Source organism: Sinocyclocheilus grahami, unplaced genomic scaffold, assembly GCF_001515645.1.
Source record: "Sinocyclocheilus grahami isolate Dianchi unplaced genomic scaffold, SAMN03320097.WGS_v1.1 scaffold3.1, whole genome shotgun sequence".
NCBI lineage: Eukaryota > Metazoa > Chordata > Actinopteri > Cypriniformes > Cyprinidae > Sinocyclocheilus > Sinocyclocheilus grahami.
The window spans coordinates 3,751,221-3,764,611 of NW_015505182.1; the positions used below are offsets into that span (position 1 = coordinate 3,751,221).

Here is a 13,391-nt window from a genome sequence, read left to right on the forward strand (position 1 = left end):
ACCAACTAACTAAATAAAATCCCAGGAAGAACACCGTGAACACACACACAAATCAATAAATAAGCCTCAGTCTTAGAAGTGAAGATGCTACGGAAGAGTGAATTTGGTGGATGACTGGCTAGCTTACTGTCTTGGACTGATTAGAAACAATGTCATTATTTTGATCTGAGCCATGAGAAAAATCCCAGCAGCCCATCTTAGAGTGATCTGATTACTGTCACTGCTCATTTGGAACGCTAGCAGTGAAAACTGCCTGTTGTGATATGACGATGTCCTATCACTGACTTATAAGTTGGGAAGTAGCAAACGACTCAATCATTTCCCCTCTTCTCACATCTCTCAGTCCAGTTGAATTCACTGAGAAAAGGACACCTGCTATAAGCGGAAGATGTGTTGATTGCTTTAAGGGTTTCTTTTACCCTGCTATATAGGTTTGCACAGATAGACTTTTGGCTAGCAGTGTAAAGTCAGGTCCACATCGCATCTTATTATAGTCATAATATGATAGCTTTAACAGCCTTCGACTTGGGTTCATCTGAAATAGCTGCAAACACAATAATAGACCTGTGTGGAGAAAAATGACTGTAAAACTATGGAAATATGAATTAGATCAATGATAATTTTTCCACAGTCCTTCAAAAACTAATAAATAATGATTATTTCACAGCCACAACTCAACAAAGCGAAGCAGTAACACTAGTTTACTTGCTAATAAATGCCTTAAATAAACATCTGAGTGTATTTTTCAGTTTTAACTTTGTTAAATCAAATGACTATTTCTTCCCCAAAACCATTACCATGCCTGTTTGACTGCATTTCATCTTATTGGATGCAGTAGACCAAGCCTACATGCAGTTATATATCTGAAAAAGAGGCAGAAATGCAAAACACAGCTCCGAAGCACAGAAAATAAGTTTACGAATACTACATGATAGCACATTTTAACACATTTAATGAGAAACACCGGCAGCACCACTGAGACTAAATGGATGCACTGAGATTTTTTTTTAAAGTGACCCCTACGATTTAAGCTGCCGAGTGAGATTTAGATTTAGGATCAGATGTCGAGAAAATTATATTTTGGATATGCAATGCTAAGAATTTTTGGCACCAAAATGAGGTCCTAATCCGGCCAGATATAATTTCCTACTGAATGTCTCCTTGTATCTTTTAAATCCAACCAAGTCCACCCTCAGTGCTCTTTAGAATACCCACAAAAACAATTAACTCAAAGACACAGGCAAGGGCGTCCTTTTGTGTCCAACCAAGGCTCGAATTGGATTTATCCCCCTGCTTTGGGGGATTATGTGATAAATTGCCCATTGCACCAGAGGAGGGAGGAGAATGAGACTACTGTGTGAAACTTTTAAAGGTGATTTCACAGGGCTTGTTATGAAAACCTGTTTTATTTTGCAGAGAAAAGGTATTTGCAGAATACAGGTTACGTCCACCATAACTTAATGGTAAATTAATGCTTGCCAGTTTTAAACAATGTTCGGAATTAAGACCCGTTTTGCATAAATGGGATTTAATGGTGAGGAATAATAATTAAAGTCTCTTCGATCTCTGATGTCACCGTTTCACTCTGTGTGCGTATGATAATATGTATATTTTATGTGCTTCTGTTTCTACTTACCCAGAGGTAGCCTTGAGGAAGTGAAGTACTCGCCGCTGAGAAACCAAGTAAAGCACATTGAACAGGATTGTGAAGCGCAGCCTCCAGCTATGAAAAATAAAAGAACATTTTTTAAATCTTATAGACCTGAGAACATGTTAATTTAATGCAATTATGAAAAATGAAAAATGAAAAATTAACCAGAATCAGCATTTTGCATAAATGGGATTTAATGGTGAGGAATAATAATTAAAGTCTCTTCGATCTCTGATGTCACCGTTTCACTCTGTGTGCGTATGATAATATGTATATTTTATGTGCTTCTGTTTCTACTTACCCAGAGGTAGCCTTGAGGAAGTGAAGTACTCGCCGCTGAGAAACCAAGTAAAGCACATTGAACAGGATTGTGAAGCGCAGCCTCCAGCTATGAAAAATAAAAGAACATTTTTTAAATCTTATACACCTGAGAACATGTTAATTTAATGCAATTATGAAAAATGAAAAATTAACCAGAATCAGCATTTTTAAAACAACTGAATTTGTTGCTATAGCTCAAACATGGTTCAAATAACGCCAAGGTCATAGGTTTCGACTCTCAGGGAGTTGTTTAGCTTGAGTGCATTGCAAGTCACTTTGTATGTGTAAATAGTGAAGAATAAAATATACTAAAATGTATTTGAAATACATGTATTTTGTGCCAAGTATACTACAAATACATTGACATATTTATTCACTTAATAAAAATACCCCGCAATTGTACTTTTGGTATACTAAAGTCTGTTAAATTGGAACAACTAACAATTTAATTGTGCGAAGGTAGTGCTGAAGTCCAACTAAAGATATACTGAAGTATTTTTGATTATGCTAAAGTGGAACTATTGCAAGTATACTTCAGGTAAACTTTAAATATCTTGCATTTAAAGACTGATATTATTCAAAGATCATACGATCTTCATCAATAGTGACATTAAATCACATTTTAGGCTTAATATTACAAAATGTGCATTGTGCACAAGTAGTACTCCAAACAAAGTTTCATTATAATTTTTTATATCAGTAAGTCTCGAGCAATATGTCAGTAAACATGTTAGTAGATTTTAACTACAGTATACTTTAGTATGAAATAAATGTATTTTAAATATATTACTTTTTTACTAGGGTATAAATTAAATCTTTGAAAAAATTAAGCATTGAAAACATTTGAAACTTATTTTAAGGATGTTTAGCAGATATATTTTAGCAGACAGGAAAACCAGACAAAAATACTGATTAGGAAAATGATTCTCTGATTACAATGTAGCAATGTGGCTCACTTCAAGTGGTGGGTGGCATATTTACGGCGACCATAATGTTGCGTGATATCACGCCATATTAACAGACCACAAACAGCCGCTGTTTGGGAATGTTTATATTTAATGTGAGAAAGAAGGCTGGGAGAGATGGCAGAAAGCACATCTAATTTAATTAGGGAAAGAGAGGAGAGTTTGTTATCTATGAGAATTGAATATCTTTCATGTTGCCCCCAGTGGAAACTGGGCATCAACCGCTAGCTATTTCCAGCAGTTGTTTCCCATTTTCCCCACTTTTTCAAAGTGCAAACATAAACAGGTCCAAAATAATGTTGGCAAAATGACAATTTCAATCAGCCGAGAGCTCTGCCTCTCCTTTCTCCGAACCACTCCCTTCTTTTTTCATTAGCACGCAGAGTTTTATTTCCTCTTGCATATCTACCATGTATCCCATTTTTAAAGCATTCATCCATCTGCGGTGACAAAAATGTCTAATTTGTAATTAAATGCCAGTCATGGCAGGAGCACATATGGCAGCCTGCGGGCAGCAGAGATCGGCTAGTGGAGGGAAGGGACAGACTGAGGCTTTCTGAGTCACTTGAGAACACTGTTGCTCAGTGAGGAGCACAGGCAATCTTCACAGGTGGAGATTGCTTTGTCTTTGTTCATTCTCCAATGAATAGCAAGTGCATTTGCCTGAATATCTGCTTCAGCAGCAGTCCCTAGGAGTCTAAGACACATGCTACATGATTCCCCAGCAACACATTTATTCTGGGTTCTCGAACGGCACCTGGCATGACTCCTGTCCGACTGCAGAGGTAATATACTGCTTCTGAAAACTGACTTAATCCGGCCCATCCTGAATGCTTCTTTTTATGTATGGAATTTTCAAAATTCTACATAAAAAGAAATGTATTCTGGATTGGAACAACATGAGGGTGAGTAAAACTATCGTTATCAATTATCAAATTTATCAATTTGTGGGTGAACTAGTCTTTTAACTTGTGTGCTTTTAACCAAGATGCTCTGGTTCTGGTGACAACTGATGACAATTTCACATCAATGCTAGGCAGGATAGCATTGTGAGTCATTTAGCATATCAGTGTACCACAGTACCATCTGACATTGGCAGGACATCACTAAACAACATTCATATTCATGTGGGCATTGATATTTCCCTCATGTTCTGCTCAGTCACTCTGCACTTTGTGATGCATCCAGCTAATGCGATGAGAATCCAACATGTCTCTTCATCCCCCTTGGCACAACTTCTCTGACACGGTGCGAGTCGTTGAGATGAAAGCGATGGACTGTCCTGCAAATAATGGGTTTTAAAATACAAGTAGAAGCCAAGAGTTGACTGTTGAATATAAAGTCTCTGAATCTCTCTGTCTCCATATCTATCTCTGACTTTCTCTCTCTACCAAGCGGAACGCGTGCACGGGGAAAAGTGGTGAGCCACCACAATCTCCGCCAACCCTCGGGATCTAATTGGAGGATGCCATTGCAAGGGATCACAGAGGGGTGTGACGGGAGGGTATCTTCAATCCCCTTGATCAGATGACATGGAACACAGAACAAAAAGGACAAACGGTCCTCAAATCCCTACTGCGCTGAGCGGCAGGCACTGTCACCAAGCTGCCATGCTGGCTCAAGGAATGTATCCCAGGCTTTAAGCTCCACTTTTAAACACCCTTTTATCCTGCACAGCTGTGCCCCCAGAAAAACTGCTTAAAATTCTCTGAATGATCATAATAATTACAAGAAACAGCTACTAATCAGGTGCTGACAAAGGAGTGGTAACGTTAGATAACCAAATCTCCTGCTTCACTTTCAATTGCAGCATACTTCGCCTTATCAGCCTTGGGGGACAGGTAAGGTGGAGACGAATCCACATTAATGGCGGTGGAATGCTAATGAACCACATTTAAGCAGAAGACACAATGATCCAGGTCGCTTCGGGTTCCCAGCGGAGGCCAAGTTTACACTGCAGCGAGCATGCAAAGCGATTTAATGTTGATGTGCGACCGCTGTTTAATTTGCAATGGCCCATGTGGGCTGATCGGTTGAAGAAGACTGACAGCACAATTAGCAGAGAAAAGGCAATTCAAAGAAATACGAATACCAGATTAACTCCAAGATTGAGGCTGTTTTGTTTCCTCTCATTAAACTATTGCTCTCAAAACGTTCCTATATTCCACTGAAAGTATATCACAGGAAGCGTTGACATGAAGTCACTAGTTCTTGCATGTCCTGTAAACAAACAGATTTGATGATTTTTGAAAAATGTCTCAGTGGTTTTTGTCCATACAATGAATGTCAACATGGTCCAGTGTTGTTCTGTACCCCATTGACTTTCACCATTCAAAATATTCTTCAGATATTTGTGTTCTACAGAAGAAATTAAGTCGTACAGGTTTGGAACAACATGAAGTCATGAAACTGACAGAATTAATTTTTGGGTGAATTAAATCTTTAAATTTCAGTTTCTTCTGCTGGAAATGCTCTGTTGCCTGTTCAAAATATTATTCCTGTCAAGAGCGACACTCGTTACTTTTGAAAGCTGCACTGTTAAACACCAGACATGAACAAAGTCACCCTCAGAACAAAGGATTTTGAGACTTTTTGTTGCATCCTGTCACCAAACTTCGCAATGGACAGTGACAAGCTCCAGTTGTATCTCGGGAGCTTCCGCTGAGTGCAACGATTTGCAGCCTTGACCGAGACAGCGAGTTTATATCATCATTTGTGACAGGTCCTCTGTGATCTTGACAGAGAAAAGGAAATCAGATTTACACTTCCTGTCAAACATAATCCAAATGCGTTGAGGGCCCAATGCATTCTCCCTGCTTGAACTCTGCAGATGAAAAAGTGACAGATTAGGGCAAAGCTATTTGAGTAAAAAAAAACAAAAGGGCTCTTAATTAATTACACTGATCCTTGGAGATGAAGGGGCAGATGATGAGGTTAAACTATCAGCAATTAATAGCAAAGCCTCGATGAAGCCTCCTGGATTTAGCTGTAAGTCTGGTTGGGGGTTTTAAAATGCAGCTCAATGTACTGTATATGTGTTTGTATTTGCTTGCAGGATATATTGCAGCATAGGAGAAAAAGTGTCACAGCAGTCCAGCAGAGATGTGAAGGAAAAAGCTTTTAATCCATGCTGTGGCGTCTGTTCTTCACAGACGAGGAGGAAGATGAAATGCAGAACTCACAGAGGGATCGAAAGGAAGCAGAGAGGGGAAAAAACAAGCCTCATATATGCACAGAAAAGATTGCGGAAGGCATAACCTTGTCTGATTTTACAGGGAAAAAATCCATGCTGACAAAAAACAAAGGAGAAAAAAGTAGAATCAACAGAGGGCTGACATGTAAGGGGAAGGGCACCTTTCTCCAAGACATTTCTGATCTATATTTCATGTGCTTTCTGTCTTGGTCTCATGTGTTGAGCATCAGCTTGAGATGTAAGTTTTATCTTTTTTTCTTCCTCTTTCTGCTGTAACAGCTTCAAGTCATTGGTGTCATATATCAGTCGCTCTCCAAACGGTGCTATAAATAGACCCCATCCACACATTCACTATAGCAAGAGATGTCATAGTGCCATCTCGTCAGCAGTCAACAGTCAATCATTGAGTTCTGCAGCCATCATATTAGTTATGGACTACAATTGGTTCACTCTCAAGTAACCGTACACTAGCAGTACTGATGGAACGTAGACAGGAAACAAAACCAGTACATCCAGACCATGTCAGAACTTACTGTAAAACAAGCAAAACTCTATATATAGGATATCAAACATCATCTGTAGGATGCAACCCAAGTGGGAAATTCACTTTTTTCCCCATCAACCACAGTGGCAACTGAATTTTCCCATTGGTTTTCCCATTTATACAATATAAAAAAAGAATAAATAATATATACATAATATAGAATATATTTTCATAATACACTATTGTAAGTTACAAAAAAGTACAGATTTTCTTTGCATCCATACATCTGCATTGAATCAACAGGAAAATTTACTGTGGAAGAATGCACTGTTGCAATTATGATGATGTAAATTGATTATAATTGAACTTTCCATGACGATGCTTTTAAAATAACACAAAAGGATACAAAAACCCCTTACAAACTGTTTGCAACTCTTGTACTCTACACTTTACAGGCACAACACATAGCCAGCAAATTGGAAAAATCTACATGCAAACAAACCAATGATGGTTTGTGCTTAAGATCAGTGATGCGTTAAGCTTATTTCTTGAGGCCCGAAAGCTGCTTTTTAAAAACCCAAGTGGCTATTGACAATCAAAACACAACCATGAGTGACAAAAACAGCTTTTAAACTGCAAAAAACTTCAAACTAAGTTAAGTATACTGGGCACATATCCACAACAATAAGCTAGAGAAGGCCCTAGATTCTAGTAAGTACACTTCATTGGACAGAACCATGACATGGGTTTTTAGTACTATGAAAGAGATTCATAAAACATTTCTTCTTTTTTCCCCCCCTTATGTTAATCCCAAAAAGAAAAACATCCAAACCGGACACATTCAAAAAATCCTTTTTCCAGCTTGTCTTCCCATACTTCAAAGCACCCGGTATGGAATCTCCACGGTATTATAAAAACACTCTCAAATAAGAGCCATCTTCTCTCCAACCTAATGCTTCGTTGGGAAACAGATTTTGTTTCTTTCTCATCCCACGAGACATCTTTATACTTCTCGGTACTTCTAGCATACAGCTTTTACAGCTGAAGTAGATTTTTTAGTGGAGGGTTTTTAGCACGTTAAGGCTTCTGTATTATCCACATGAACGCTACCTTGTTGGAAAACGTGATAAAACCAAACTCCAAATCTCCAGGAATGCACAATTCTGCAAGTTACTGAACTTTACAGTTAGAGCACATGCTAGCCTGAATGCAAGCTCGAATCTGGCTTGTGTTGCTTGCCAATCCCATTCCACCCTTTTCATGACCTCGATATCTCTTAACTATCCGAATGAAAAAACAGAATGGAGAGCTGAAGGATGCAAGCATGAGGACAGATATATAATCTGACTGGCTAAGATGACATAATTTGACGGATGGAGATCAAACAAGGAAAATTTTACCTTATAATACAGGTTAGGCCTCGATAAATATAAGTGTATGCATTTGAACAGAACAGCCCTTTACTTAGTATTGCATTTCAGGAACAATAAGTGCCGGTTTGTGCAGTATTACAGGATTTTTGCGAGGCTTAGAAATGGGTCAGATATTGCCTGGTGGACTGGTTAGGGGTGGGACAGAGAGGCCCCAACTGATCCGTGTCAGAATTGAAAGACCTGATAACGGTTATCTCCTCCGCCTAACAAGTCCATCCACCAGGCTTTTACAAAAATGGCAGAACTGTGTGTGTGCAGATCAGTTGTTCATGGTGATGCTACAGAACTTCTATTTTATTATTGGAGACGAGCAAGTTCCCCAACGGCTTTTCTCTTTTGATCTTGGTCTTTAAGTGCCCCCCCTTCCAATCTCGGCACCAATGAATGTCCTGCCAAGCGCATCAGCTGCCATAACCTAAAAGTAAGATGTTTTGGAGGCCTTGGCAATGGCCAGCTTGCTGCCCAGTGGTAGCGGCAGTTGTGGAGCAAGGCTGGATATATGCTGACAGTAAGACAGAAGACGTCTCTGCCAGGAGGACTTAAAGTCACTCACTTTAAACCCATCTCATCTTTTTTTATCAACAAGACAGATGCACAAGCCACCCATCCATAACCAGACCAAATACACACTGCAGCAGGTTTTCACAAAGCAATGGCACCCTATAGAGTTTGAGCCAAGAGAAAGCTTAACACAATTAAAAAAAAACAAAAAAAACCTTCTGAGCAGGTGTGGAAAGCAATGATGTGGAAAAAGTATACCGTTGATCTGTTTTTCAGAGCTCCAAGCTGTTGCACAAAACGCATGATCAAGCCATTTCACCAACAGCCTTTACTTCCCATCTATTGGGTTGCAATGAGCTTAATTTAATGCAGCCTGATTGATTTATTCTCGAGTGTCCCACAGTCATTAACGTAATTGCATGATCATTTTATAACACCCTCACATGGCACCTAGATTCACCATTCAGGGGTAAGTCATCTAACTTTGTTAGGTCTTAAAATCTAGCCCGAAATATCATCTTCCAGAGAGTAAAATTGATTTCATTCCTTTTTGACTGACTCTGAAGCCATTTTAGTCTGTCTCTTACCCGAGTCCACCATTTGATATATGAGGAGCTTGCTGCTCTTAACAGCTCCTATTGATCCACAACCTCGCTCTCCTACTAGTGTGACTGGAAAGCTTCCATGTCACCTTGTAATTCCACAATCCTGGCAATGTTCCTGTAAGATCATCCTTTGGTCAGACTCTGTCTGTGGAGGTTGCTTCTGTGAGACTTTAATTTCCTAGCTAAAAAAATGATTGCATGGTATACAACAGTTTCTAAAAGCACTTTGTCTTTGGGAAATCAACTATAAACTTCTTTCTGCTCAAGGAAAGTTTCTGATTAGCCTTTGGACCTCAAACTGGAAGTCTCTCACCTTACATTCCTGGCTTTTGGAAGTGAAGGCAGGCATGCGACAGGCCAGCAGTGGACACCAAAACGGAGCTTTTGTCTTCCCATCATCTTCTGCAGGGAACCAACCCGGTGTGTTTTCGTCTCCTGCAAAAGATTAGGTTATATTTGGGTTAGTTTATTATTCATTCTCCTACCCTAGCAGATCATGCAGAGTGACATCACATCTCATATGTATATCTAATTATACAAACTGAAGTATGGTAGTACTTAAGATGTTTGAGGCTCCTGGTGAGCACTCTCTGAAGATATTTTCAGTATAGCAGACTAATGAGCCTTCGAAAGTCTCATTCCTGCAGCAGGTGTCGGTCTCAGCATGTGAAGCAGCAACCTCCAGGTTTCAATTAATGAAGTCTAAATTCTGGAGGCGTGGGCCACCTAGGTCTTCCCTCACAGCCACTTTGACAGGTGTTTACAATTGCCAAGCACAATACTTGCCTGCCAGCAACCGTTCTCTATTAAAGCAATTCAGTAATTACCTATCACGGCCATCTTACTCTCGCATAAAAATGTCATGTTTTTCTGGTCCCCTGTGTCTTTGTGAGCACATCAACTCAAAATTAGCCCCAGTACCACGAAAATAGGCTACAAACAAATGCAGTCAGATTGGACACGGCTCATTTGTTTTCACAGTGTGAAAGGTACGCGGCACGGTTTGAAGGCCGATGTACCATAGCCATATCAACGCACAAGTCAGAGCGGGAGACTTAAGGGCCAATTAGTTTGAGTTTAGTCTCACTGTTTCTCAAGGGTTTCAGGAGAATTTCTTTCAGATTTCAAAATGGCCAGAGTGCGACATCTCTGTATATCAGCACTATGTGGTCGACACACTCTTAAGAGGCGTTAACGCTTAGATTTTTGCTTCTGTTCTCCCTCCACTTACAATGGAGCCAACTCTCTAAAATCAATGCAATCAATGGCGTACTTCGAAAGGTCAGACTTCAAACACTTCTACTCCAACTAAACTTCTCAGACTGGGACTTCTTTGCCTGTAAGTACAGTAAGACTATGGATAAAACCACACAAATTCTTAACATAATTGCACACACCTTGTAATAATCCCCTTTCAATACTTTAAGTCCAGAAATGGGAATTCTTAATCTAATCATTTTATACAAAGTTGATCCTACTGCTACGGCAAATCTATGCATTATTTATAATAGTATTAAAAGGTAATTTAATTTTTTGAAGGACAAAGGGAAAGCAGAATTTGGGATCATTTCTAAGGGAATATTTCTGAATATCTGTGAAAACAGACTGATAAAGATGATGTTCAGAAATATCTTAAATAGCATTTAAAATACTGTTATTGTGATGTTTACAATAATCTTTTTTCATTCAAATATTTGTTTTTTGTATGTTTAGTGTATCTCAAACACCAAATGTTGCAGACACAAACAACACTTCTGACTCTGCTACTTTTTTGTGAGCTAATGATCATGAAGAAACTGAAAATAAAGATTAGGTCAACTAGTGTTTGCATTCTGCTAACGTGGCCTCCTGTGAATAATATGATGCTAAAAATTGCAATTACCATTTGTTCTGACAGATTGTTTCTACATACAAGCCTGTTCTCATTTATAATTAATATGTTAAGTTAAAGCTTAATAATCACACATACTGTATGGAAAAACATTATATACAAACACCGTATCAACAAGGTTTGTCAAATAATATTTAAAACGCAGACAGTACCCAAGACAGACTCAACCAAGTCTGGTCTTCGAGGACAACCTGTTCTCATTGTTCACATGTATTTCTCCTTCAATTAATTGCAGAGACTAGCAGGTCAAGGTTTGACTGCGTACCTTTAGCTGTCCGTCCCACTGGATCATGCAATAACTGCACCAGGTTTTTTATCATTCTTTTGAAATATCAAGTAAATCATCAGCCAAAGAGCACACTATGATTTTTGCATGAAAGTAAACGCTATCCAGGTAGGCATCTTTCTTTGCATCTTGTAACTAAAACCCTGACCCTCAAGACTGTCAGACAGATATAATAAAAGCAAGGCCCTAACATCTTTAGTCATTTAGAAGCAGAGCCTTACCTGTTTTCACAGCACAGCGAAGCATGAAAGCGAATTTTACTAACTTACAAAAGCGTCTAATCCTTTCACCCACCACGTCTCCTTTCCATTTGCAATCAGGACAGAATTCTCTAGATCTTCTCATTAAATAAAACAGTTCTGCTATGATCTCATCACAAGTTTGCCCTTTGGAGAGATGATCGAGGAGCGTAGTTCACTTCTAAATCACTATAATTGAATTCTAGCTGTCAGTCAGCCCTACTTAAGGGTCATCGTGTTTGCTGTTTACTAGTGCTGTGCGATATTGAAAAAAAATGCGATACGCGATACCTTGTTAAAAAATGCGATATTCGATATGCGATACGATGTTGCTTAAAGTGTGAATAATACATTTAAATTATATTTTAAAATATTTAAAAATGAAAATGATATAACCAATTTGTTTCACATTCTTTCTTGGAAAAGAAAGAATCACTACAACTTCTGAAAGTGACCAGTAGTGTTTTAGCAGTACATAAAAAGTAATGTCACAAATCAGAAAATGTCATTTTAACATCAATGTGAACATACAAACAAAAAAATGAATGACACTAATTTTATATCATTGTGACTTTGCGTTCCAAACACTTTAAGTACTTCTTCATATACCACAGCAAAAACTATCTCTGTCACACAACGTCTCTGATGCGATACGATGTTGCTTAAAGTGTGAATAATACATTTAAATTATATTTTAAAATATTTAAAAATGAAAATGATATAACCAATTTGTTTCACATTCTTTCTTGGAAAAGAAAGAATCACTACAACTTCTGAAAGTGACCAGTAGTGTTTTAGCAGTACATAAAAAGTAATGTCACAAATCAGAAAATGTCATTTTAACATCAATGTGAACATACAAACAAAAAAATGAATGACACTAAATATTTTATATCATTGTGACTTTGCGTTCCAAACACTTTAAGTACTTCTTCATATACCACAGCAAAAACTATCTCTGTCACACAACGTCTCTGTGTGTGTGTGTGCGTGTGCTTTGCACGTGTGCGGCAGAAGAGACACTGTGCGAGATGCGGCTTGTGCGCGCGCTTCAGGTGTGAGTCAGACAGCAAGACGAGACGGCAAAGAGTTGTTTTCTGCAACTTATTGCACTTAACTCTTTTTAACGTCAAGCAATTCTCTGCTATATGCATCGAACTAAAACTTTGACCTTTTGCAACGTTTTGATTTAAGTAGCCTATTATTAAAATTATTCTGACATCGCACGCCGTTGCGATATGCATATCGCGATATTTACATTTGCGATATTTCAATCAATCGTGCAGCCCTACTGTTTACCTGCCTCACACTGCGACACTTAAGCTAGCTATTAAATTAGCAAATAGTTCAGCACGAAATGTGATCTTTGCTGATTTGTTTGTCAGAAAAGGACAACATCCCAGTTTCCAACACTTTTCCAACACACCAACACTTTTCAGACATACCCAAGTTTGTCCAAACATACATGCTCAAACTCTCAGCAGAGAAGAGTAAATGCTAGCTTTCGCTGGTTTACTAGGAGCGCAGTACCACTGGCATTCAGCCCTATGAAATATATTAATAATGCACAATAATTGATGTTTTGCTCTCAATAAATGCTGCGGTGGCAAGTGAGATGAGGCATTAGTGTTGTTGAGGCCTGTCTTGCGCCCCTGCATAGCAAGGGCTAATGACTCGGGCATAATGCATTCTGTTGGCGTAAGCTCCCAATACCCCGGCTAACACAATGCGAGGAACATGCCAAAACTCAGCAGCCAAACACTCTCTGCTCACTCCCTCATTGACAATGCAGCAACCATCATTCTATTCATGTTGTGTCGTA

General features: G+C 38.7%; 1 protein-coding gene across 2 annotated transcripts in view; it reads right to left on the reverse strand.

Moving 5' to 3' along the window:
- The window catches only part of LOC107569000 (rho guanine nucleotide exchange factor 10-like protein), a 35,443-nt gene extending 25,861 nt beyond the window's left edge, over positions 1-9,582 (reverse strand). For both annotated transcript variants that reach the window (XM_016255096.1, XM_016255030.1), the window contains exons 1-2: positions 9,467-9,582; positions 1,953-2,039 (exon numbers count right to left, since the gene is read on the reverse strand). In XM_016255096.1, coding sequence (XP_016110582.1) covers positions 1,953-2,039; positions 9,467-9,502 — 123 coding nt within the window. In that variant the 5' untranslated portion in view covers positions 9,503-9,582. The remainder of the gene's footprint in view (positions 1-1,952; positions 2,040-9,466) is intronic.
- Positions 9,583-13,391: the final 3,809 nt, after the last annotated feature.